Raw genomic sequence first — 27,433 nt, 5'->3', positions numbered from 1 at the left:
TACAGTGGAACATATGCCACGGTCTTAAAGCCTTACTGATGTGCTGTCTCTTTTTTAGCCTCCTCCCTGGGAAGGGTCCTCTACCACCTTCTCCCTAAACCCAGCCCTGTGACCACTGCCATCTCCATCTTCAGAGGGGTCTTGAGCACAAGTAGAGAAGAATCAGTGTGCTGTGAATGTCTGCAATCCTAGTTCCTGAGGGAGAGGGACATTAAATACTCAACAAACAAACAAAACACCATGAGAGGTCTATAAACAGATGCAGAAGAAAGAAAACAGCTTTCTCTTGCTCTCTGAACAAGGAGCTCTGTAAGGCCACTTCGCACTGGATCCCACAAGTTTTGTAGCTGGCCTAAGAGATTTGCTACTCAGTGTGGTCTCAGGACCAGTATTGGTATTACCTGGTATTACCTGTAGGTTTATTAGATATAGAGAATCCCCAGCTCTATCCAGAGCTAAATCAGAATTTGCTTTTTATCAAGATCCCTGGGTGATTCACATTGAAGTTTGAGAAGCAATGGTATAGATCACATTTTGTGATTTAGTGACCAATCCAGATGATAGGTTCCATCCTAGCCCTAAAATGTTATTTTATCATTGTTAAATGTGTTGTCCTTTTCTCTGACATAAAACAACCACTATTCATATTAGGTGAGATGGAGAGGTCAAAAAGCTAGCCAGTAAGGAACACTAAGAAAGGAGATGCTCTGAGCACCAAGCTTTGCCAACTCTTGCTTGAAATTATATTTACCCTGTTCTATACCCTTGGGTTCAATGCTTAGCATCTTTCCTAGCCATGCTGAGAGCCTTATGATGGTAACAGCGGCCAGCTTAAAATAACCTGCAGCTCTCCTAGAAATTGTTTTGACCTTTATTTGCATAAGCGTTCAGAATGTGCCAGCTTTCTCTGGGAGAGTGGAGAGCAGTGCTTACCTTTCCTTCTTGTCATTGCTGATTTCTGAGTATACATGGGGGTTACTTGACATGGTACGGTCCCAGGCAAAATGTTTACAGAAAGCAACCTACATGAATACAAAATGAACCCCTAAGCCTTCCTCCCACCCCATGGGTCTTCCCTGGGGATAAGTTGCTGTTCTGGACAGAGCTAGTGGGAAGTTGAGAGCTGAAATGATACTTCTGTTCAATAGCAGTGAGTGCTGAGGCAGGTTTTCCCTCCAGGTATGGAGAAAGATGATCAATTTGTCTTTGGACTTGGGTCTTTAAAGTGGAAGCCTAATTTGTCATGTACTAAGAAGAATGGGTTGTTTAGTTAACTAATTGTAACATGCCAATTCAAAGTCATACTTGTTGCTCTAGCCTAGGGATTTAGCCTGAGGAGATTCAAGGATTTTTACAAAGTTTAAGCAGCATAATAGTCATCTAAATGGTATCAGTAAAAGCAAGAAGTTCAAAGTGGAATGCATCCCTTCAGGGGATATGCAAAAGGAAGAGGTATTAGAAATTAGCATTTGATTTTTCACATTTAAAAATGTGAGAGAATAAAATCCTTTACTAATATGTAAAATGGGGACTGACTCTAGCTTCCATGGTTGGTCTCTAAGTCAGACAGTGTTATATGAGATCCATTGAATAAAGAACAGGAATTTCACAGTATGGGTCTCTTCTCTGATGTAGCACTGCATGGATATAATTTATAAATTTATATAATTTAGAGAGAAAGAGAAAGAAAGAAATTAAACCTGGTGCGTGAGTGAGAGCCCTGTGCTCCAAGACTTTTGCTGATGAGGTCTGAGGCCCCTTGTGGGAGATCTAAGGAAAGGAATGCCCAGGAAGGGCTCTGCCCCCAGCTCCAGAAGCACAAGGACTGAATTTTAGGCTGAGCTCTTTGGATTACACCAAGCCCTCATTCACAGGGCAGGTTTAGTTTCTTTCTCTCTTTCTTTCTCTTTTTTCTTTTTTCTCTCTTTCCCCCTTTCCTTCCTTCTTTCCTTTTCCAGTACTGGAGACAATCTAGGGCATCACACCCTGGCTCATCCACCACTGAGCCAGGGTCTCACTCATTTCCAAGGCTGACCTTCAACTTGCAATCCTTCTACCCCAGCCCCTGAGTAGCTGGGACTCCAGTTCAGGTTCCATTCTTAATGGAAAGCAGTGCTGCTTCAGTTAGTGGTCTGTTTCTTTCCCTGGAATCCCAACATGTTTTCTGAGGGCCTTTAGGATGTCTCGGGAAAACTTGTATCTCTCAGCAGATTTCATAACACCTCACCTTTCACTAGCAAACAACTCCTTATCTTCTCAACCTAACTTTGGCCTTCGACTTTACTCTGCTACATTTCAAGGCTTCAGATGACTTGCTGGTCAGCATTCTGCTTTCCATTGTAAAAAAAAAAAAAAAAAAAAAACTAATGGTCTGGGCTGGGGTTGTAGCTCAGTAATAGAGCAGCTTGCCTAGCACATGTGAGGCACTGGGTTTGATCAGCAGCATCACATAAAAAAATAAATAAAATAAAAGTAATGTGTCCATCTATAACTAAAAATATTTTTAAAAACTAATGGTCAAATGTAAAATTATCATAAAGAAAAACTAAGTTTATTAGAAAAGTTCCTAGTTATTTAAATAAATATCTATACCTGCTAAAAGAGAATGGCTGAAGGCTCCCCAAGAATGTTTGCTTATCTGTAAATACATTTCCCTCTGAGGTTTCTAGTATAAAAAGTTCATCTCTTAAATAATGATTTTCTGTTTAATTTTAGCATTCCTTCTTGAGAGAGGCTTGGTCCTGCAATTCCTTGGGCATATTGAAACTGTAAATAATCTTATCATTTGGAATAAATCTCCTTAATGTGCATGTTATAATTGAATTCATTTCTAATTAATGTAGTATTACCTGTGGCAAAGGTGTATTAGCTTCTGTTTTCTGATTGCCCTTGAACATCGCCTTGAGGTTGCAGGAGTGCTGATGAAGTAATAAGGGCTGTGATTGATTTTCAGACACAAGGACCATTACCAGCATGGCTGCAGACATGTCTCCAGGACCAGCTGTCTTCAACAGCGCGATGGCCAGGACCAAGATGCAGCACATGAGGGAGTGAGTGGCATGTTGCCTGATCCCTGTCACAGAGCAGCATTAGAACAAATTGACCAAGCGTGTGAGATTGAGTCATGCAGTGCTGTCTTAGTCCCTTTTGGCTGTTAGGACAAAATGCTTGATACTGGACAATGAACAAAAAAACACAAATTTACTTCTCACAGTTTTGGAGGCAGGAAAGTTCGAGATCAAGGTGCCAGTGGTTTCCATGTTTGGTGATGCCTGGCTCTCTCTGCTTCCACAATGGTGCCTTGTTGCTGTTCCTCACAAGGGTAGAAGGGCAAAAGAGAACTGTGTTCAAATACACGGAGCAGAAACTTGAGGCAGTGCTGGGCAGTAAGACCCAAGATCCCATGCATGCCCTCAGCCCCTCCTTTGACACCATTCCATCTTCAAGGCCTGGCACTCTGGGCCTGTGATGGAATAGCAGCCTTGGGATCACTCTTCCATTGTCTCGATGAATAGCACCTGGCTTCCTTGTCCCCACACAGATCTCCTTACCAAATATCAGCTTGACCGCACCTTTGGTATTCTCTCATAATTAACTGTTAGCACTCAGGAGAAACCATGCAAAACTTTCAACACTTTGCTTAGAGATTTCTTCTGCTAAATACCCTACTTCATCACTGGCAAGTTCTGCCTTCCAAAATGCTGTAGAACATGGGCACAATTCAGCTGGATTCTTTGTTACTTTATAATAGGATAGCCTTTCCTCCAGTTTCCAATAACAACATCCTTACTTTCCCCATAGACTGTCATCAAAATAGTCCCTACTGTCTGTATTTCTACCCAGTGTTCTGTTCACAACAACTTATATTATCTCTTAAGACCAAAGTTCTTTCTATAGCTTTCCTCTTCCTCCAAGCCTTTGCTAGAATGACACTTTGTAGTTCAACTATACTTACCATCCAGTTTCAAAGCTATGTTCATATTTTCAAGTATTTGTTATAGCAATACCCCAGTTCCTCATACCAAATTCTCTTAGTCCTTTTGTGCTACTGTAGCAAAACCCCTAAGACTGGGTAATTTGCAAACAGTATAAATTTGTTGTTCCCTGTTATGGAGGCTGGGAAGTCAAGATCAAGGCTTGATCAGGTTTGCTGTCTAGTGAGGGATCAGTTTCTGCTTCCAAGATGATACTTTGGACCTAAGGGCAAAGGGGACTAGCTAGTTCCCCCGGGACCTTTTATAAAGTCTCTAAACCCATTCTTGAGGGTGGAATCCCCATGGCCTAATATGTTCCTAAAAGGCATCACCTCTTAATAATACTCTTGCATTGGGGATTAAGTTTCAACATGAATTTTGGAGGGGACATGAACAATTTAAACCATTACAGGTAATATTCTCCTTGGTCTCCTACATGCAGCAGTCGATGAAACAAGCAAAAGATCTTGGGAAAACCGGAGTTCCCAACAAAAGCACTCCTGCAAGTGCTTCTTGACAAGGAAGAGACACTTGGCCTCCTAATATAACTTCTCTCATACAATCCGTGTCTCTAGATCAGAGGTTGGCAAACTTTCCCTGTAAAGGAATAAACTGAAAATATTTAAGGCTTTGTAGGCCAATGATTTGTCACAATTATTCAACTCTGCTGTTGTAACACAAAAGCAGGCAATATGTAAATAAATGTACATGACTGTACTTCAAAAAATCATTATTTTGAGGTTGAAATGTGAATTTCATATAATTTTCAGGCATCACAAAATATTACTTTTTAATTTTTTTTCTTTGTGTGGTACTGGTAATTGAACCCAGAGCCTTGTACTTAATTGTCAAGAGCTCTGCCACTGAGTTACTCCTCCAGCCTCACCCCTTTTTTTTCAACCATTTGAAAATGTAAAAATAATTCTTAGCTTGTAGGAGGTACAGAAGCAGATGGTGGGCCAAATTTGGCCTGGAGGCTGTATACTTTGCCAGCCCCTACTATAGATGTTTCCACTCAGGAATTTCTCTCTGAAATCTAGTACCTATATTGATTCTGACTGAATAAGTAGGAAAGTTTGGCAAGAATTATTTTAGTTGATTTGCATTTACATTGTCCTTTCAATATAACTTGTTATCATCCAGGCTATTGTTTGAAAGCAAAGGAGAAAAAAAAAAGAATGCTAAGAATTATTTCTAAACCTAAAGCTATTAATAGGTTTTGATGCTTATTGTCCTGCTTATATCACAATGGTCTTACAGTAACATGGTTACCTTAGCAACAAGTGATTCCCAGTAGTTGGAAGTGAGGGATTTGGGAATAATCTTTCCTATCTCTACTTACCTCCACCACTCCTTGCTAGGAGGAGATAATGTAGAAGGATTTACTAATCTCCCAGTTGATACTCTTTAAAGAGAACAAAGCAGGTCACTTATTTCACCCTTCAAAAGTTAATAATATGGTGTCATATTTTTGATCTAAGACTTCATTACTTTTGCAAAGTACACAATGTCTCATTTGCTAGCATTTTATAACATGCTCTAAGTCATTAAAATGAAAGTAGCTTTGCCAAAATAATTGACCAAGATGCATTCTAGTGGTTTTATTACTGGTATATTTTCTTCCTTATTGCTTGACTGAATCTGACCAAGTATTTTCTGCCTCATTTTTTTTTAATGTAAACCAATATACTCTGGGTTTCTTCCATGTCAATGGGCTGACTTCTTTAGAAGAATAACCTGCTGTCCCCTTGTAATCCATGTCATGAAGCCCTATACAATCCAGAAAAGACAAAAAAAGGGAATCAAGGCTACACAGCTGTGTATCTTTTGTGCATGTTGTATCTCAGTATCTAAGACTTAGTACACAGCCAGGCTTTGCTGTTCTTTCACTGCACAGTGATATACCACATGCTCAGTGTGTTAGTTAGCTTTCAGTCACTGTGACAAAGTCCCTGAAAAAATCAGTTTTAGGAAGGAGAGATTCATCCTTGGCTCAGTGTTTGTCAATGGTTGGCTGGCTCCATTGCTTTTATTTTTTTATTTTTTTTTAATTTTTATTGTTGGTTGATCAAAACATTACATAGTTCTTGACATATCATATTTCATACATTTGATTCAAGTGGGTTATGAACTCCCATTTTTACCCCATATACAGATTGCAGAATCACATGGGTTACACATCCACTGATTTACATATTGCCATACTAGTGTCTGTTGTATTCTGCTGCCTTTCCTATCCTCTACTATCCCCCCTCCCTTCCCCTCCCCTCCCCTCTTCTCTCTCTACCCCATCTACTGTAATTCATTTCTCTCCCTTGTTTTTTTTTCCTTTCCTCTCACTTCCTCTTGTATGTAATTTTGTATAACCCTGAGGGTCTCCTTCCATTTCCATGCAATTTCCCTTCACTCTCCCTTTCCCTCCCACGTCTCATCCCAGTTTAATGTTAATCTTCTTCTCATGCTCTTCCTCCCTACTCTGTTCTTAGTTACTCTCCTTATATCAAAGAAGACATTTGGCATTTGTTTTTTAGGGATTGGCTAGCTTCACTTAGCATAATCTGCTCTAATGCCATCCATTTCCCTGCAAATTCTATGATTTTGTCATTTTTTAATGCACAGTAATACTCCATTGTGTATAAAAGCCACATTTTTTTTATCCATTCGTTTATTGAAGGGCATCTAGGTTGGTTCCACAGTCTTGCTATTGTGAATTGTGCTGCTATGAACATCGATGTAGCAGTGTCCCTGTAGTATGCTCTTTTTAGGTCTTTAGGGAATAGACCAAGAAGGGGAGTAGCTGGGTCAAATGGTGGTTCCATTCCCAGCTTTCCAAGAAATCTCCATACTGCTTTCCAAATTGGCCGCACCAATTTGCAGTCCCACCAGCAATGTACAAGTGTACCCTTTTCCCCACATCCTCGCCAGCACTTGTTGTTGTTTGACTTCATAATGGCTGCCAATCTTACTGGAGTGAGATGGTATCTTAGGGTGGTTTTGATTTGCATTTCTCTGACTGCTAGAGATGGTGAGCATTTTTTCATGTACTTGTTGATTGACTGTATGTCCTCCTCTGAGAAGTGTCTGTTCAGGTCCTTGGCCCATTTGTTGATTGGGTTATTTGTTTTCTTATTGTTTAATTTTTTGAGTTCTTTGTATACTCTGGATATTAGGGCTCTATCTGAAGTGTGAGGAGTAAAGATTTGTTCCCAGGATGTAGGCTCCATATTTACCTCTCTTATTGTTTCTTTTGCTGAGAAAAAACTTTTTAGTTTGAGTAAGTCCCATTTGTTGATTCTAGTTATTAACTTTTGTGCTATGGGTGTCCTATTGAGGAATTTGGAGCCCGACCCCACCGACTGTAGATCATAGCCAACTTTTTCTTCTATCAGACGCCGTGTCTCTGATTTGATATCAAGCTCCTTGATCCATTTTGAGTTAACTTTTGTGCATGGTGAGACAAAGGGATTCAGTTTCATTTTGTTGCATATGGATTTCCAGTTTTCCCAGCACCATTTGTTGAAGATGCTATCCTTCCTCCATTGCATGCTTTTAGCCCCTTTATCAAATATAAGATAGTTGTAGTTTTGTGGATTGGTTTCTGTGTCCTCTATTCTGTACCATTGGTCCACCCGCCTGTTTTGGAACCAGTACCATGCTGTTTTTGTTACTATTGCTCTGTAGTATAGTTTGAAGTCAGGTATCGCTATACCTCCTGATTCACACTTCCTGCTTAGAGTTGTTTTTGCTATTCTGGGTCTTTTATTTTTCCATATGAATTTCATGATTGCTTTATCTATTTCTACAAGAAATGTTATTCACCACATCAATAGACTTAAAGATAAGAACCATATGATCATCTCGATAGATGCAGAAAAAGCATTAGACAAAGTACAGCATCCCTTTATGTTCAAAACTCTAGAAAAACTAGGGATAACAGGAACATACCTCAATATTGTAAAAGCAATCTATGCTAAGCCTCAGGCTAGCATCATTCTAAATGGAGAAAAACTGAAGGCATTCCCTCTAAAATCTGGAACAAGACAGGGATGCCCTCTCTCTCCACTTCTGTTCAACATAGTTCTTGAAACACTGGCCAGAGCAATTAGACAGATGAAAGAAATTAAAGGCATCAAAATAGGAAAAGAAGAACTTAAATTATCACTATTTGCAGATGACATGATTCTATACCTAGCAGACCCAAAAGGCTCTACAAAGATACTATTAGAGCTAATAAATGAATTCAGCAAAGTGGCAGGATATAAGATCAACACGCATAAATCAAAGGCATTCCTGTATATCAGCGACAAATCCTCTGAAATGGAAATGAGGACAACCACTCCATTCACAATATCCTCAAAAAAAAATAAATAAAATAAAATACTTGGGAATCAACCTAACAAAAGAGGTGAAAGACTTATACAATGAAAACTACAGAACCCTAAAGAGAGAAATAGAAGAAGATCTTAGAAGATGGAAAAATATACCCTGTTCATGGATAGGCAGAACTAACATCATCAAAATGGTGATATTACCCAAAGTTCTCTATAGGTTTAATGCAATGCCAATCAAAATTCCATTGCTTTTAAACCTGTGGTGAGGCAGAACATCGTGGTGGGGAGCACATGATGGAGCAAAGCTGTTCAGCTTATGGTGGCTAGGAAGATAAGAGAGAGGGAGAGAGGGAGGGAGGGAGAGAAAGAGAGAGGGAGGGGAAGGGATTGGGGACAGGATATATACAAGGACAAGGACACGCCCTCAGTACCCTACTTCCTTCAAGTAGAACTCACCTCCTAAGGTTTCCACCACCTCTCTCAATAGCACCACCAATTGGAAACTGAGCCTTGAATTCATGACCTGTTGGAGGACAACCCAGATCAAAACTATATGTTCACACTGTGGACAGAAAATACAGGGATGCAAAGAAGAACGATGACCGACACTTGTCCCTAGAGAGATCATAATGTTAAAAAAAGTACAAAATTTAAGTGTAAATTAAATTTACACTTGTAAATTTAATTTACAGTGGTTATGTAATATGAAATGATGGTTAACAGAAGTCCCCACATGGAACCGTGATCATATACCAAACAGAACAGATGGTGAGAGCTCTAAGGTCAGAAAGGGAAGTCAGAAGCCTTCTGGGAGTGTGGAAACTTGGCATTGATCTTCACAGAGGAATATGATTTGGAGAGGTAAATAGAATGGAGAAGAAGCTGGAGGTCAGCAGATTTGTAATCAATGACTTGGCTTCACTAATAAATGGCTTTCTGACCTTTGGCAAGTGATTTTTCCAAAATTCAGTTTCCTCCTCTGCAAAATAGAAATATTATTGTTGCAGCAGAATCTTTGGGAAGCAGATGCAGAGATGAAGGTTAATGTAGGAGGAGGGTTGTTGAGAGAGGGCTCGAGAGGCTGATACCTATGAAAAGGAGAGGGAAGGAAGAAGACTGGCCATGGGGGATTCAAGCTGTGATATGGATTCAGTGGGAGTTTCTATTGATCCTATTGATCCACTCTGAAGCTGAGTGGCCCTGCAGAACTGTCCTGCGTTGGGGTGAGAGAGTAAAAACCCAAGTCACTCAGACATTGGATGTAGGCCACCTCAGAAAAGGGGCTGTGACTGAGCAAGACTTTCATTTTAGCCACAGCTGAAATACCCAAAGGACTTATACAGTCCACCAGTGGTACCCCCAGCATCTGGGGACTAGCTGCAGGTTCTGCTTGTGATGAGTAAATGATGTAATGCATGTAAGTGATGGATATAGGAGGCAATTTAAAAGAAGAATCAAATAGACTTGGCACTCATTGCTAAGAAGTTAAGATAGCTTTTTTCCTCGCCAAAGGGAAGAGAAGGCAAGGAATGTATTTAGGGGATACTGATTATATCAGGTTGTGTTAATTTTTTTTAAAGTTTATGAAAAATGTCAAACCTATAGAAAAGTTACAAGAATAGCATGATGAACAAGTTATATATCTTTTACCTAGTTTACCAATTGATAACATTTTGCCATGTTTGTGTTGTTGTTGTTGTTGTTGTTATTAATGAGTCATTTGAGAACAGACTTTGTGCAACATGTTTTTCATCCTAAATATTTAAATGTGTGATTCTTAAGAACCAGGTCTTCTCTTATTTAACCACAGTACCATGATTAAATTTGGTAAATTTCACATAGGTATGCACTGTTGTGAAATGCTCCAACCCATATTCAAATTTCTTTCATTATCTCCATAACACCCGTAATAGCAGTTGTTTTTATGATCTGAGACACAAGCCAGGAATATATGTGGCACTCAGTGGTGGTATTCCTTTGTTCATTTATTCTGGAATAGTTCTTCAGTCATTCTTTGTCTTTCATGAAGTTGATATTTTGAAGACTCTAGGCAGCTATTTTCTAAGATGCCCCTCATTTGGGGTTTGTCTTGTATTTCCTCATCATTAAATCCAGGCAATACATTTTATATTTTATGGTGTTATATGCAAACAATGCTGTGTATTCTTCTAAAATTTAAAAATTTCATTCTGGAAGGTTTCAGACATATACAAAAGTGTTCAAAATCGTATAATTAACCCATGGTCAGTCCTGTTTTTCTATGCTTCACCTGTTCTCTGATATTACTTTAAAGAAAGTTCTGTTTATCATATCCTTTATCCATTATTATTTCAGTAAATATGCAAATATGCTTCTTGACATTTCCTCTGATGTCCATTAAACATCTCAAATTCCAGATGTACAAAACTAAACTGAACTTTACTTGCACACCTCTCTATTACAGAGGCTTCTCGCATCTTTATATAAGCCAAGGCAAGACTAGATAAGAACCCATGTTCTGGGTCAGTAGTCAGTGCCTTTCCAGGCTTATTGGTGTTGGTGGTTTAGAGTACAGTCATTTCCTATTGTAAGAAAGTGAGGCTCTGTGAGGAAGCTGGGGAGCAACACATATGGGGATCATACTTCCATTCTTCATCAAGTTCACTCAGCGGGCGCACTCTGGGGCTTTGTAGATGCAGTATTAGGCATCGAGCAGACCCTAGCACAGTGGTCAGAGGGAAGGTGCAGCTGACTGCTGGGATATATACACACTAGCATGTGTCCTTGTGTCTTTGTGCCCAGATTTCTTATCTGTAAAGTGGGACTAATAATGGTTCCTACTTCACAGGGTTGTTTTTAGGGTGAGTTAAAATAATGTGTGAAATGCACTAAGCAGGGTTTATATCACATAGTAAATGCTTAATAAATATCAATAATTTATAATAAATGCTTAATATCTGCAGCTGCTTCCTTTCAAAAAACCCCAAGCCAAACATCTGAAGGTGTTGCTATGTGTTAGTTGCTAGGAGAAGTTTTATACCCGAGGGTATCTGTGAGTAAAGAAGCTGTTTGTGAAGACACTTATACAGTAATTTTTAGCATGCAAAAAAAAAATAAGTGGCATGCTAGTTCTGGGAAAATATCAAAAAGTTATTAAATATAAAAGCCAACCATTTATCATCCTCCAACACTTGGCTCCCTGCCATGGCCACTTCTTATTCCTAATGGGGAGACCACTCCACAAATGGATGTCCCTGCTGGGGCATGGGAAGCACTTAGTTCTCCAGCTGCTAGGTGGTCGAGAAATACAAGAAATACAAGAAATCAGTGTTGACTTCCTTCCTGACTGAGTAGTTTTCATGTACATTAAAAGATAAATTGCTGCTTAAAGATCAGTGGATGGATAAGTGGATGGTTGGATGAATGGATAGATGGACAGATGGATGGGTCTCTGTGGTTTAACCGGCCTCTAGAAGTCTCTACTCTAAGGGCTTGGTTTCTGATTTTCTGTTGAGAAGAATTTTTTTTACCACCACAAGCTGGATTCAAGTCCAGGCTTGGATCCAGGTCCCCACTGAGAGTAAGAAGGAATCCCTGTGGAATGACAGCTGGGTAGCTCTCAGCTCTGGGGAGAGTAAGGGGCACACTGTCATCCATAGACTGATTTTTAACTCACACATGCCAAGTCAATGTATCATGCCATGAAGGGCTTGTTAAATCCAAATGGAAAGTTCCCTCCGCCTCAGCTTTACCCATCACGTGGTTTTGTTAGTTAGTGTCTCAGGCCTTACTGCTTAAAGTGTGCTCTATGACCAGCAACACTAACATCACCTAGAAATTTTGTGAGAAACGTAGGCTCTTAGCCTCCTGATTCAGAATCTGCATTTTAATAAACTCTCTGGAGATTCATATACACATTAAAGTTGGAGAAGAGGGCTTCCACCTTAGGGAGGCATTTGTTGCCAAAGTGTGAACTGAAATCAGTCTTAATAAAATTCAGTACTACATAGGATAGATTTATATATTTGTGTTGTAAAGGCTCCAATATTTTAGGCTTTGAAAGACTTAACTTGTTTTCCATTTATATAAGGAAGGTACTATTTATATATTTGCCTTTAAAACTTGCCTTTTTAGTTTTTAGTTCTGTGAATATTGGCAAAACCATCACTTTTGTTTATGTAAAATATAAATTTAATAAAACTCACTCTTTTAGTATATGATTATATCAGTTTGACAAGTACTAATGGTTATATAACCACCAGCACAACAAAGATTATAGAGCAGTTCTTTCTTCCCTCAAAATCACTTGTGTTACCCCCTTTTAGTCACACACTGCCATCACACACTGCCCCAGCACCTTTGATCTGTTTCTATCCCTTTTGTGTTTCCTCTTCCAGAATGTCGTATAAGTGGAATTATCATAGACCTCAGTTGTAACTGGATGGTCCTTGTGGTTATGTATCTAGATCTATGAATGGTCATGTGTTAGACCATTGTCACAAGAAGGAATCAGGTTTTGAGTTCAAGACCCAGGTACCTCCTTAGCAGCTGTCCTTAAAGTTTCTGGCTCCATCAAGAGTCTGATGGTAAAAGAATTTGCTATCCAGAAAATTCTGAGGTTAAACTATTGGTTTCATTGGCAAGGACTTCTCAGGATTTTGCAATGACTGAGAGGTGTTGGTGCCTGGGAATAATGGGGGTGCTGTGGCCTTTACTGTCATGCTCAGTTGAGATTATTAGGGATTGGATCCACCACACCAAGACTCGGCCTGAGAGTGGGGAGCCATGGAGAAGGCCTGAGGGTCTAGGAAACTTCTGATCCCACTTTTCCAGTTTGAAATGAATGGTATGAAAAATATCTGGGTCGTGAGAAATTTTCTAATTACAGCAATAGAGTCTCCTTGAAGTAACACAACTCTGAATCATCTCTGCACTGTCATTTCACAGGAAAAACAAAATACTTGTCTGCAGGGATGCATGTCCTTGCCTTTACAATTACACATACAGTAGGATGCTTAAAATTGTCACAAAATTCAGTGTTTCTGTAGCCTTTGTGGTTGTTGTTTTTTAAGTGTTTTTTCCCTTTTATTTCATTTTGTATAGTTTCTATTGCTATGTCTTAAAATTCACTAGTATTTTTTCTTTCACATTGTCTTATCTGCTATTAATCCTGTTCAATATGTTTATGTGTGTGTGTGTGCGCGCGCGCATGCACGTGAGCATACACATGCATTTATATATTTATTTTTAAATAGGCTATTTTAGAGCAGTGTTAGGTTCATAACAATTGAGTGGAATACTTATTGTATTTTTCATCTTGGACATTGTAGTTTTCATCTCTAAATATTTAACTTGAGTGTGTGTGTGTGTGTGTCTCAATATGTTCAATATTTTTTACACTAATTATTTGTTTCCTTGACATTGTGAATTTTGCCTTGTTTTGGTGTAGGATATTCTCGTATTCCAATAAGTAGCCTGGATCTTAATTTTAGGATTCAGTTACTTGGAAATAGTTCGTTACTTTGGGGATCTACATTTGAGCTTTGTTATGTGAAACTAGGGTAAAATTTAGGCTAAAGATGATTGTTTCTCACTACTAAGGCAAGACCCTTCTGTGTACTCCATCTAGGTCAGTGAATTATCAGGTTTACCAGATGGGCTGGAGTGAAGGAGTCAAGAGGCACCATTCTTAGTCCTGTGTGGCTCTGAGTGCTATTCTCTCTAACCTTTTCAGGTCACCTTCCCTCACTTCAATAATTCCCTCACATGCACATGCTGGTCTCTGTTTGGCTGAATTACTACTGTATGTTGCCTATACATAAGTTTATTGGTTTGGTTTTTTTTTAAGTATTTTGAACTTGTTTTTGTTTTTATTACTTTTGTTTACTAATTATGCAGCCTGTTTTCATGGGCTCAAAGTCAAATGTACAAGAAAAACTTATTCAAGGAAAACTAGCTTCTATCTTTGATCCCTTACCCTCTTCCCTTCCTTTCATTTTTACAGCTGAATGGGCATAGCAGAACAAAGCTGCTCACCTTCTGGTGACCAGGAAGCCAAGAGGAAGCAGCAGAGGGTGGGAGCTCCCACCCCCAAGGACCCACTCCCTTCCACTGGGTCCTACCCGCCTATAGTTTCCACTGCCTTCTAATAGTCCATTCAAATTATAAATTCATCAGTAACTAATCTACCAATGAAGTCAGGGCCCTCATGATCCAGTCATTTCCTAAAAGCTCCACCTCTGAACCATGCTAAATTGGGGACCAAGTACTGAACACATGAACCTCTGGGGACATTTCAGATCCAAACCATAATAATTCCCGAATGGCATTGCTTCCCCTATAAGTAGGCATTTCATATATTGTCTTTACTGAGGAAGATGAGAAGCTGAGGGAGACAATGAGTAGAGCAGAAGTTGGGGATCAGGAGGAGGAAGGGGGAGGGAAAGGGGAGGTGCTGGGGAATGAAATTGACCAAATTATGTGTATGGATAAATATATCACAATGAATCCCCCTACTGTGTAGAATCACAATACACTAATACATTTTCTTTTTAAAAGATGAGAAGCTGTCTACATCCCTGGTATGTTTACCAGGCTACTCTCATCAACTTGACTGTCCAAATATGGTTGGTAAGTACATGCTGCTTATGATGCTCAAAACTGGTTTCTATATTTTCTTTTGTGACATAGCCAGATGGCACTAGATAATTGTGTCTGCAAAGCCTCCTTGATTTGACTGCAGAGCTTTTGCTGAGTGCTGTAAGGCTGGGGTGAGTTCCTGGCAATTTCATTGTTGAACTTCCATGTCAGCTATTCGAGAGGTCTTGTCAGGGTCAGAAAATAGCCATGGCAGAGTGCTGTGATAAGGGCTAAGTAAACTATTTAAAGGCTGCAGAAGGTCCAAGGAGGTTTGACCTCAGTGTTACTGAGGTCAACTGGTTGAGCCTTGGGTAGCTGGCTTACAGGTTCTGAGATTTTTTTCCTTTCACTTTCAGTCACAAAAAAGACTTTGCCCAAGGGAGGTTAAATTGAAGATGAGAAATCTATGTCCTTTATTGTCCTTCTCATTAACTTGATACACAGTTCATGGCACAGAGGTAATTACTTATAATAATGATGGTGGAGCACTACATTTGCTAGAAAGTTCAAAATCAAAGCATCCCAAGGTTTGATAGTATCAGCTCAGATTCTTAACCAAACCAAAGCCATTGCAATGTTTATATGGAGGGAAGCTTGCTTTCAATGCTTTTATTCTCTGTGCAGGGAATGTGCTAAGCCAGACACCTTCTGCTGCATGTGATTCTCACCTTATACTTGTGACATGGACAGGATTCCCTGTTTTGTATATAAAGATGTTGTACTTCAAGTAAGCTACAAAAGCTTCCCACTGTCAGCAACTAGTAAGTAGCAAGGCTACATTTCAAATAGAAGTCTGGACAATTCTGATTAAAAGCCAGTGCTGATAAGCCTTGCCAGGGTGAAATGGGGACAGTGAGAGCTGACTGACCCAAAAGCCTAGGATACATTAAGAACTCTTCAGGAGCCTTGTAACTCTGCAAGGTATTTATGTATCCAACATTATACTCTAGAACCTACTTGGTCTCATTTGGTAGTAATAAGTGCATGCCAAACCCACTAGAAATAAAGAATCTGTGGTACAGAGAGGTTAAGTGAAACACCCAAGTTGGCATCTGAGACTGGTCTCTCTGCTCTCAAATTTTACGCCCTTTCACATGCTTTTCTGTGTTGGAGATATTTGACATCAGTATTTTGACAGCATCTCGTTCATTCAGTCCAGGCACCTCCTTTGTCAAACTAAGAACTTGCTGTTTTCAAATTTCTAAGTGTTAGGAATAAAGCTTGTTTTCACTGATTGAAATTACCCTTCAATGGAGAAACAGAAGAAGTTATGCTTCTTTCCTTGTCTTCTTTCCAAAAATCACTGAAGAAGTGTTAGGTATACCTCTAACATTCTCTTTCTTTAATAAAAGGTCAGTATCAGGGAGCTCTTCTGAAGGAAGAGCTGATTGAAACCAGCACTTCAATTTCAAAACAATAAGAACTTATACATAAGTAAGGCTTGGTAACCAGCGAATAAGAGCTCCCTGTCCAAACAGCAGCAGTCTTAAATTTACATGGATCATTTAAGAGGTCCTTTAAAGAACAAATCAAACGTCTTGCTCAGTTATCTCAAGGTCTGTAATCAATTAATTGCACTTCTTGAGTCTGTTGTATATGAGGCATTGCACTATGAGGCACACAACAAAAAGACACCTTATAATCTAACTAGGGAGAATGAACAACTGAACGTGTGATTCACAAGATTGGGGTCAATGCCAAGCCCCACTTTAGTGAAGCCAGCACCCAGAAATTCAGAGAAAGAGCCCATTTTTTCCAAAGAGATGCACTTTCAGATGACCACTTCTCCCTGATGTGGACCTTTTGTGTCTGTTTCCCTGCTCTGTGAGTGACTTAACCCCTTTCTGTGAAGGCAAAATTTAGCCACATAACCCATATGTCAGCCAGCTTGTCCCTGTACCCACAGGTCTAGGCAACTTTGGCTCAAACTTCAACCATGCCCCCAAAGTCTTGAGACTTTGGCAAATTCCTGGGTGTTGTGATGATCTCATCCTCTGGGCTTTTGTCTCTATTATCCCTATTCTATATCATATTGATCAAGAGTGAAAATCTAGCCTCTTTATTCATTTTCCCTAATACACTGATTCAACCAAATCTTCTGTGAGAGCACTCGACTTTTCTAAAGATTTGGAAGCTGATGCAAAGGCTTCATGTCATAAGGACATAAACAATTTCAAATTAATCATTAAGCATCCCTGCTCTTTAAAAAAAAAAAATTGTTCTTTAGCTATCCATTGCAGAAAGATTCATTGGAATGCCAGCTCTGAGATGATTTTCATGTGAAAACTTCCTAGGCAGGACTGGCTCTCTGGATTCATATATGTAGGGGTAGAAAGCAGGACTGGGTAGAGAGGAGTGGGCTGTGTATGACCTCAGCAAGGCCTGGTCACCAGGTTGATACGTACCGAAGCTGGGACAGCCTGTAGGTCTGTTGCAAGTTGGCTCAAGGAGGCTGAGCTTGAGAGCCCTGTGTACAGGAAGTCATGTGAGCTCTGGTAAAGCAGATCTTGAATGGAATTGAGACAATTTTCCAAGAGACCTGATGGCCAAGAGCTGTCTCCCAGTGTCACTTCAAGTAGCCAAAGAATGAGATTTCTCCTGAAGAATGGAGTTCATGCCCAGCTTCATTCTGACATCTGTTTTCCCCTTGTTCTCACGGACACCTTAGCATTCTTTCACTCCATGGGCTTTTGCTGATGAATAGACCTTTATTCTATTTATTTATTTATTTATTTATTTATTTATTTATTTATTTATTTATATGCGGTGCTGAGAATCGAATTTGGTGCCTCACACATATTCTAGGCAAACACTCTACCACTGAGATATACGGCCAGCCCCATTTATTAATTCTTGGTATTATTCCTGAGCCATAGGAGACCTATAGAATTGTTTCCCCTGTTTTCTTCTAGTAGTTGCAAATTTTCTGGTCTTATACCTAAGTCTTTGATCCATTTTCAGTTGACTTTTACACAGGGTGAGAGGGATCTAGTTGACTAGTTTTCCCAGCACCATTTATTAAAGAAGCTGTCTTCTCTATGTTTTTGACACTTTTATCAAGACTGTAAGGGTTTTCAGTGTGTGTTCTATTCTATTCCATGGATCTACATGTCTGTTTTTATGTCAGCTCATGCTGTTTTTGTTACTATGGTTGTGCTATAATTTGCAGTCAGGTATTGTGATACCTCCAGCTTTGTTCTTTTTGCTCAATGTTGCTTTGCCTATTCTGGATCTTTTATTCTCCATTTTGAATTCTAGTACTGCTTTTTCTAGATGTGTGAAGAATGTCATTAGTATTTTGATGGAGATTACATTGAATCTACAAACTTTTAGTACTATGGTCATTAAACACTATTAATGATTCTTTTTCATGAACATGGAAGATCTTTCCATCTTCTAATGTCTTCTTCAACTTCTCTTTTCAATGTTCTATAATATTCCTAGTAGGAGATCTCTTACCTCCTCAGATTTATTTCTGGTTATTAAAAAAAAAACCTACTGTGCATGGAATTGTTTTCCTGCTTTCTTTCTCAGAGGATTCATCACTGATATAGAGAAAAGCTATTGATTTTTCTATGATGGTTTTGTATCCTGCTCTTTTGCTGATTTGCTTATCAGCCCTAGAAGTCTTCTGGTGGAACCTTTAGGCTCTTCTAAGTTTAGGATCAGATCATCTGCAAATAGGGATTTCTTTCTCTTACCTAATAGCTTTAGCTAAAATTTCAAGTATTATAATAAATAGGAGTACTGGGAATAGAATCCTTGTCTTATTCCTAATTTAAGAGGAAATGTTTTCCATTTTCAGTATGATGTTGAGGGATTAGTCATATATAACCTTTAATATGTTGAGATAAATTCCTTCTATCGCTACCTTCTTCAGAGTTGTTATCTTTTGTGTGTGTGTGTGTGGTGCTGGGGATTAGAACCCAGGGCCTTGTGCATGTGAGGTAAGCACTCTACCAACTGAGCTATATCCCCAGCCCCAGAGTTTTTAATCTTGAAGTGATATTTAATTTTGTCAAAGGCCTTTCCTGCATCTATTGAGATGATCATATAATTTTATAGTTTTATTTATGTGTATTATCTTATTGATTTGCATGTATTGAACTATCCTTTCATCCCTAGAATGAAACCAACTTGATGATGGAGTATGATCTTTTTGATGTATTGCTGAATTAGGTTTCCAAGTATTTTGTTAGTGATTTTTGCAATATATTAACATAGCTATTCAAATATTATTTGGAGTATCTGTATCTTGCCTGATGCTGAAAACCCTAATATCACCAGGTACCACAGGTTAAGCAGGAAGTCTCATGTTTATTGCTATATTTATTGAATCCTGACTAATAATTTTCAGTTGGCCAAATTTGAAAGAAAAACCATGCAACACAAGCCTTTTATTTCCTAGGCATGTAATGAACCATCATATCTGGGATCCCAATTCATCGGGCCTTAAAAAGAGGCAAATTCCTTCTGACAGTGAAGAATGAGGATGCTAACAAAGAAATAATCTAAACAAATATGATTTTGGATTTTGAGTTGTCCTTTGTTAAGCTTCTCTGGGTATAAAGGTCTATGTAGGCAAGTAATTCTTGTGCAACCTGAGTGTGTAAATGGAACAGCCTGAAGCACTCTCAGTGGGCACAGAATAATGAGCAAAACCTTAGGGGGAAAATGGAAAAATAATGAACCATAGTATTTTCAAGTCCATTTGAAAGAGCAGATGTTTCTGTCTGGGTAGGACTGTAGCAGCCGGCATGTGCTTTGGTGTAACCAAGGAGTGTTCAACAGGTACAGAGGTCCCTGCCAAAAGGGACAAAAGAGTCAAGACCATGTTGTGGGAATGGGATCAAATTTGGCCATTTGGTCTGCTTCATAGCTAGCCCAGAGATCCTTATATGGAGCCCAGCTCCATGTGAGATTTCTTAAAAGACTACATTGTTATTCCTTGGCTAAAATGCCAAATAATTTCTGAGTCTTAAAAGCATTCCAAAAATGTTATCCCTTTCCCTGCCAAGGTGAAAAGGGCTGTGATTGCCACAAGATTGCTACTTGCCACAAGTCTTTCAGCATTCCAGATACCAAACAGTTGGTGCACTTTCATCTAATTCCAGAGCATTCTGATTTGTGCTTCTTCCAGGAAACTCAGTTCTGGAGGAAATTTATAATGCCAGAAACACTGTGAGAAAAGCTCAGGTTTTCACTTTACCTTGGCATTCTCTACCTTATTCCAGGGAGATGCTTCCTTCTGGAAATTATGTTTTCCAGAATTTTCAGGTTCCTGCCTTAGAAACCATCTTGAACTCTTTTTCTGTCCAACATTCATCAAAATCCTGCTGCTAAGGTACCATATTAATAGATTTCTAGCAAAGAGATAGACACCACCCGTTTCTCTTCATCTTCTAAATCTCCTGCCTGGATCCACCCATTCCATGGCCATGAATATGTTTGAGAAGAGTGGTCACCTCTGCCCTCTTGTTCTCACCTCTAGTTTTTGTCCTGAATGTGTTTACAGCTCTTGCTGTAGACTTGCCTTACAGATGGCCAGACACAGCCACTGTCTGTTCATTGTCAAGTTCTAAACTATGCAATGTCATCAGGACCTCCTCCTCCATATCACGGTGTTCTTTCTCTCTAGGCTTAGCATCTGGGAAGCAGTTTCTTCTGAGTAACTGGATGTTTTTAATCCTAGGCTTAGCATGGTGGGCATACTGACTATATTTTGTTCTTTGCTTTGGCCACCAGGAATCATATAATTAAATTTTCCTCTCCCCTCTAAGACTAGTTGTTAGAATTTCTCTGTACTTAATATAATATAATAATATTATATTACTCTTAGATTATTGCTTTGCCAACTTTATTTTCTTTTCACACTGATTTTAATTAATTATCTTAATATTTTACACATCATCTATTTTTTTAGAATTCCTCAATGCTTTGTGAAATGAGAGGGTATAAATAAACAAGGTAGCAAATAAATAAATAGAAGAATTACATCATGGGGATTGAAAATGTTCACTGTCTCTCCCTTAATAAAAGCACCTCACCAGAACTCATCAGAAAAATCAAATGTATAAGTCTGTTTGGGCTGCCTTAACAAAATACTATAGACCCAGTGGCTTAATTAGCAGAAATTCATTTCTCACAGTTTTAGAAGTTCAAAGACCAAGATCAGGTGTTGGTAGGTTTGGTTTCTCCTAAGGGGCCTCTTCTCAGCATGTGTTTGGCTACCTGCTCACAGTGTCTTCACAGTGAGAAAAATGTCTTTTTCCCTATATACATGTGCATTACTGGTGTCTCTTTATGTGTCCAATTTACTTCCTATAAGGACACCAGTCAGTTTAGATTAAATCTCACCCTACAACCTTATTTTAATTTAATCACCTCTTTCAAATTCCACTCTTCAAATAAAGTCACTTTTGAGGTTCTCAGGCTTAGGTCTTCAACAGCATTTTTTTTTTGGAGTGGTGAGGCACAATTCAACCCATAATTTGAGGGGTTTTTTTATTGGTGGTATCAGGATTTTCTTATGGAACTTTTTCTCTCCTTGTTCAGAGGGATAGGTACGAGTCTCTAGAAACCACTTGCACTTATTATAGTGGTGCCATCAAATGCCTCCCAAAGGGTCTCAATCTATGGAACAGAAACAAATGGCAGTGTTTGGTTTGTAGCTTTTGCATCACTTGTGACAGATAAAGAAGACAAGCCCAATGCACTCCTATTGGGAATACTTGTCTACTCCTATGCCTAGATGCTGGGTTCTAGATGGTGCACGGTTCCTGACCTGCCAGCAGCACCTCTAACTGTGTCTTGACTACTGCTGATCCAAGACACTTGGCAAATTTCATACAGATCTTTCTCGGCATGGTTTTGCCATTGCCTAGAGTCTCTTTTAGGCACCCCAATGCTAATGACCTCACTGTCATGTGAAGCTCAGCATAGAGAGAGGCTGGCAAGAGCATGCCCTCGTTTGTTCTACCTGTCATCCAAATATGGAGTGAGAACTCAGCTTTCTAAACAGTACCTCTGTAAGTAAAATTGCCCAAATTCTTGACTCCAGCAGTTAGAGAACAGGTCCTTTCATTGAAGCAGACAACTGAGTGAGCCTTCTAGGGAGGCCAGAAGAGATCCGACACATTATCTAGGTCTCTTAGTATATGAATAACATTACATACGGAGTGTATTTTCCCAAGCAAGCCAGAGACAGTTCAGCCTCTGTTTGCACTATTGATTATGCTGTTGTGATGAAGCCTGCTCTAGTACTGGGGCACAGACCTATCTTGATGCCAGGCAGCATGGGCAGGAAGCTGAGCTCATATGTATCAGTCTTACATTATAATGTGTGCCCTCACCATCATCAGACCAGAAATGAGATGGGCATGAGGAATATCAGACAAGACGGGGGTGCTTCTGCTGTTGCGTGATCTCTGAAGAAAGAAGAAAGTGTTGTTTTTTACAGTATTTTATCAGCAGCTGTGCTCTGGTCTGTTGTGGGATGACCAGCACCCTGCCAGGATAGTTTCTTCCTCAGGAGGTGTGCGTTGCCTAGAAATGAAAAGTCTAAAATAATTAGTAAGAAATAGAGACAGAGACAGAAATTAGATAAAGTGGAGCACCTAACAGGTCTTCTAGTCCTGATAGAAGCTGGAACTGAACAACTGAAAAATGGCCCCTATTCTTTTCTTAAGGTAGAGTACATCAAAGGCAGCTATAAAGTTTCAGTGGGAGAAGTCTTGCTTGTTGGTGTGGCAGGAGTCTTACAGTAAACAGGTTGATTGGCATTTTGGCAAGCCACACCCATCTCCAAGAGGTTGTGTAGCTCCAGTGGGTCTCCCCATCTCTGATACTGTGCTGAACTTTGATGCAGCTTGATAGGAATCACATGTGTTGGGCATTCTCAAACTCAGCATTGCTCCTGGGAGTTTCTCATACCAGACTTTCCTGCCTAATGGCTTCCACATCATTTTAGTTCACACACAGTTCACAGATGGCTCATGGATGGCTTCCAGCACTGATTCCAAGAAATTCTGACATTTCTTATAACAAAAATCCAATAATTGGCTAACTGAGTGTTGAAAGAAGCAGGGCAGATGAGAGGATGCAGCTCACACAGGGCAGCTATTGCCCTGACCAGGGGTTTTGTTTCTTGTTCCAGTCATTGTTTCCTCCAGTAATATTCTGAAGGGTTCAAGATGTCTCCAGCCACTACAAGACTGCCATGCTTTCTGGTACTTGATTTCTACAAATCTGTCAAACACTCCAAGATCAGATAACTTCTGACTAGGGAAATCAAGATTTCGGCTACTACCACCACCACCATCATCACCCTTCTCCTTCTCCTCTTCTTTTTATATAGCAGTTATAGGTTCATAGCCATACTGAGAAGAAAGTACAGGGATTTCCCATAAACCCTGTACCAACACGCACGTGCGCACACACACACACACACAAACACACTCACACACAGAGAGAGAGCGAGAGAACCTCCTTCATTATCTACATCTCCCACCAGAGTGATAGATTTGTTACAATTGATGAACCTACACTGACACATCATGATCACCCAAAGTACATACATTACTATGGGGCCTATCTTTGGTATCATAAACTCTGTGGGTTCACCAAATATATAATGATATATATTATTACAGTATTATATAGAATAATTTCACTGCCCTAAAAATACTCTGGGCCCTGCCTGTTCATCCCTTTTTTATCTCCCACCCTGGAAACCACAGATTTTTTGACTGTTTCATTGTTCCTTTTCCAGAATATTATATAGTTGTAATGGTACAATATGTAGCTTTTCCAGATTGACTTCTTTCACTTAATAATATTGCAATCCTCTTGATCCACTTAAGGTACCTCCTTGTCTTTTTATGAATTGATAACAAATTTCTTTTTGGCACTGAATAAGTATTTAGTTTTTGGATGTATCACAATCAGTTCATGCATTCCAGGACTTTGGTTGCTTCCAGGTTTTGGTGACTATATATAAATCTGCTATGAACATCTATGTTCAGTTTTTTTGTGTGGACATATTTTCAACTCCTTTAGGTAAATGCCAAGAGCATGACTGCTGGATCATATGATAAAAATATATTTAGTTACCAAATTGTCTTCCAAAGTGACTAAACCATTTTACATTCTAACCAGCAACAAATTAATGTCCCCATTGTTCTAAATCCTCACCAGCACGTGGTGCTGTCAATGTTCTGGATTTTGACCATCCTAATTGGAGGTATGGTGTTCTTTTAATTTGCATGTCCCTCATTATATATGATACAGAGTATCTTTGAATATGCTTATTTTCCAACTGTATATCTTTTTTGGAGAAGCATAAGTTTAAATCTTTGGCCCATTTTCTAATCAGGTTTTTTGTTTTCTTATTATTGAGTTTTGTAAGTTCTTTGTATATTTCGTGTACTAGTCCTTCATCACATTTGTCTTTTATAAATATTTTAAAATTTCTTCTTTGATTTATTTCATCAAAGTTTTCTAGTTTCTCATACAGATTTCAAGTATGTTTTGTTAGATTTATAACTTAAGTATGTAATCTTTGGAGAGTGTTAAATGGTTTTGTGGTTTTAATTTCAAATTACACTTGTTCATATAGGAAAGTGATTGATTAACTTTTGTATATTAACCTTGTATTTTCTGCAACTTAGCCTATAAGTGCTTATTAGTTCCACAAGTCTGTTGCCAATTTTTTTTTTTTTTTTTTTGGTACTAGGGATTGAACACAGAGGCACCTAACCGCTGAGCAATACCCCCAGTCCTATTTATTTATTTATCTATCTATCTATCTATCTATTTATTTATTTATTGGAGGCAGGATCTTTCTAAGTTGCTTGGGCTGGCTAAGTTGCTGAGGCTGGCTTGAACTTGCAGTCCTCTTGTCTCATCCTTCCTAACTGCTGGGATTGCAGGCGTGAACCACCACACCCAGGTTTTTGTCAATTCTTTTGGATTTTAAACACTTAATTGTGTCGTGATGACTTCCTGAACAGAGACAGTATTGTTTCTTCTCTCCCAACATGTATACATTTATTTTCTTTTCTTGTTTTACTACATTAGCTAGAACTTTCAGTATAGTTTTCAAAACGATTGCTAAGAAGGATCATTCATGCTTTGTATCTGATCTTAGTGGAAAATTCCGCTTCAAGTTTCTCACCATTAAGTATGATGTTAGCTGCAGTTTTATAGAAATTCCTTATCAATTTTGGAAAATTTCTCTCTATTCCTAGTTTACTGAGGGTTTTTTCATCAGTCTGTATTGAATTTTGCAAATGATTTTTCTGTATGAACATGATCAGGGGCTTTTTTTTTTCATTTTTAGCCCACTGATGTGATGTATTACATCAACTAATTTTCAAATGTTGAACCAGTCCTTGTAACTGAAATTAATCTCACTTAGTTGCAATGCATAGTTCTTTTTATACATTTTTAGATTTTATTTGCTACTATTTTGCTGAGGATTTTTGCATCTGTGTTTATGAGAGATATTGGGTTTTAGTTTAATTTTCTTGTAGTGTCTTGTGTGATTTTCATATTAGGGCAATGCTGGTCTCATTTAAAATGCATTAGGAAGCATTGCCTTTGCTTCCATCATTTGAAGGAGATCATAGGGAATTGATATAATTTTTCTTTAAATGTTTGATAGAATTCACCATGAACCCATCTGGACCTGCTGCTCTCTTGACTTCTTTATCAGATATAGGATTATTCATATTATCTAATTCTTATGTGGATTTTCCAGCTTATATCTCAAGGAAGTGGCCCATTTCATTTAGGTCATGAAATTTGTGGTCATTGAGTTTTTTAGAGTGTTGCTTTATTATCCTTTTAATGTCCATTAAGGCTATAATGATGTCCCATCTTCATTTCAGATATTAGTAATGTATGTACTCCCTCTTTTTTTCTTAGTTAATCTGGCTAGAAGTTTATCAATCTTTCTGAGTTTTTTTTTTTCTAAGAATCAGTTTATTTTGAATTTCTCTATTGAGTTCCTCTTTTGTTTCATTGACTTGGGCTAGAGGTGTAGTTCAGTAGTAGAACATTTGCCTAGTTTCATTGACTTCTACTCCTAATTTTTATTCTTTACTTCTTCTTACTTTGGATTTAATTTACTCTTCTTTTTCTGATTTCCTAAAGTTGTAACTTAGATTATTGATGTAATACCTTTCTTCTTTTTTAATATATGCATTGAATTTCCCCCTAAGCACTGTTTTTTTCTGGATTCCACAATTGTGCCCCATCCCCACAACTGGGTCCCCTGGAAATTTTAATTCTCAGAGTTGTCCAACTGAGCCCCCAGCAGTTAATTAATTATAGTTTGTTTGCCTGCCTTGGCACTGGTCACAGTGGTAGTTTCCACTTGTGAGGGTGCTCTGGAAAACTATAACTCCATGTATTCACCTGTCTCTTCAGTATTGTGGTCAGCAGTTTGCCCTGTGTCCTTAACTCCCTCATGGAATCTAGAAGAGTTGTTGGTTTTTCTGCTCAGAGTTTACTTTATATGATGCTGTGATAACTTCTTTACACAGGAACCAAAACCAGAGTCTTCCACCTATCTTCCTATCCTGCACTTACCAGTATGGAATTAAAAATGACCTCCCAATTATATCATGTTCCAAGAATTTATGAACCAAACCCTCAATAAACAAGTACTATGGTTTGGATATAGTTTGTCCATGTCCCCCAAGAGTTTTTGTGTTGGAAGCTGGTATGGTGATGTTGAAATGTGGTAGAGCTTTAAGAGATGGAGGCTAGGGCAAGGTGATTGGGTCACTGGAGGCTGGATGGAATAGGAAAGCAGAAGATAAATCTCCTCCCCTCCCCCGACATCTGCATATCATCATATATTCCCTCTCACACCCACTCCCATCCTGATCCTTCTGACCTAAGGACTTCACCAGCATCAATAAGAAGCCAGAACCATACTCGCAAGCCTCCAGAACTATGAGCTAAATAAATTACTTTTACTTATAAAATACTCAACCTCAGGTGTTTCATTATAGCAACAGAAAAGAGAGTAGTATAGCAAGTGTTACCTATTGTTGCCTTCAGTAACAGCTACTGACCCCCTGCTGTTTGCTTGCTGCTCTAGGGAATAGAGAAAGAAATAGAAAACACAATATTTATCTTTGAGAAACCGAAAGTTTACTTCATTTAAAAATATATTTATTCTCTAATTCTTCATCAAAAGGACTCAAAAATCAAGTTAATATTTGACATACATGAATAGCGTGTTTTGCTGATCAGAGCTTAACCTAATACCTGAGAGCATATTTTTAATATATTTTATTTCAGATGCAATATTATAATTAGGCTAATAAGTTAATATACAGAAAGTGAAAATCAGAGAGAAAGTTTGGAAGTCAGTATACTGACCATAGTTGCTATAGCCAAGCTTGTAGTTTGGTTCTGAGTTTCCATGAAGCCAGATCAAACCAGGGAACTGGATACAATTCCTAGCTCTCATTATTAAGAATGTGGATGTGTTACAAG

At 38.8% G+C, this 27,433-nt stretch overlaps 1 protein-coding gene across 15 annotated transcripts in view; it reads left to right on the top strand.

Moving 5' to 3' along the window:
* The window catches only part of Nek11 (NIMA related kinase 11), a 341,889-nt gene that overhangs the window by 276,309 nt on the left and 38,147 nt on the right, over nt 1-27,433 (top strand). For 10 of the 15 annotated variants that reach the window (XM_058574948.1, XM_046431465.2, XM_046431459.2 and 7 more), the window contains one exon: nt 2,954-3,050. The exons of 4 other annotated variants lie outside the window; for them this stretch is intronic. In XM_058574948.1, coding sequence (XP_058430931.1) covers nt 2,954-3,050 — 97 coding nt within the window. Of the gene's footprint in view, nt 1-2,953; nt 3,051-14,842; nt 14,915-27,433 lie in introns of all 15 variants that reach the window. One more of the 15 variants, XM_046431451.2, reaches the window with a different exon arrangement.

Source organism: Marmota monax, unplaced genomic scaffold (genome assembly GCF_021218885.2).
Source record: "Marmota monax isolate L192 unplaced genomic scaffold, Marmota_monax_Labrador192_F-V1.1 WCK01_AAM20220418_F8-fsc00022, whole genome shotgun sequence".
Classification (NCBI taxonomy): Eukaryota; Metazoa; Chordata; class Mammalia; order Rodentia; family Sciuridae; genus Marmota; species Marmota monax.
Note: the sequence above shows the minus strand (reverse complement) of the source record. Positions and strands in the feature narration are given on the sequence as shown.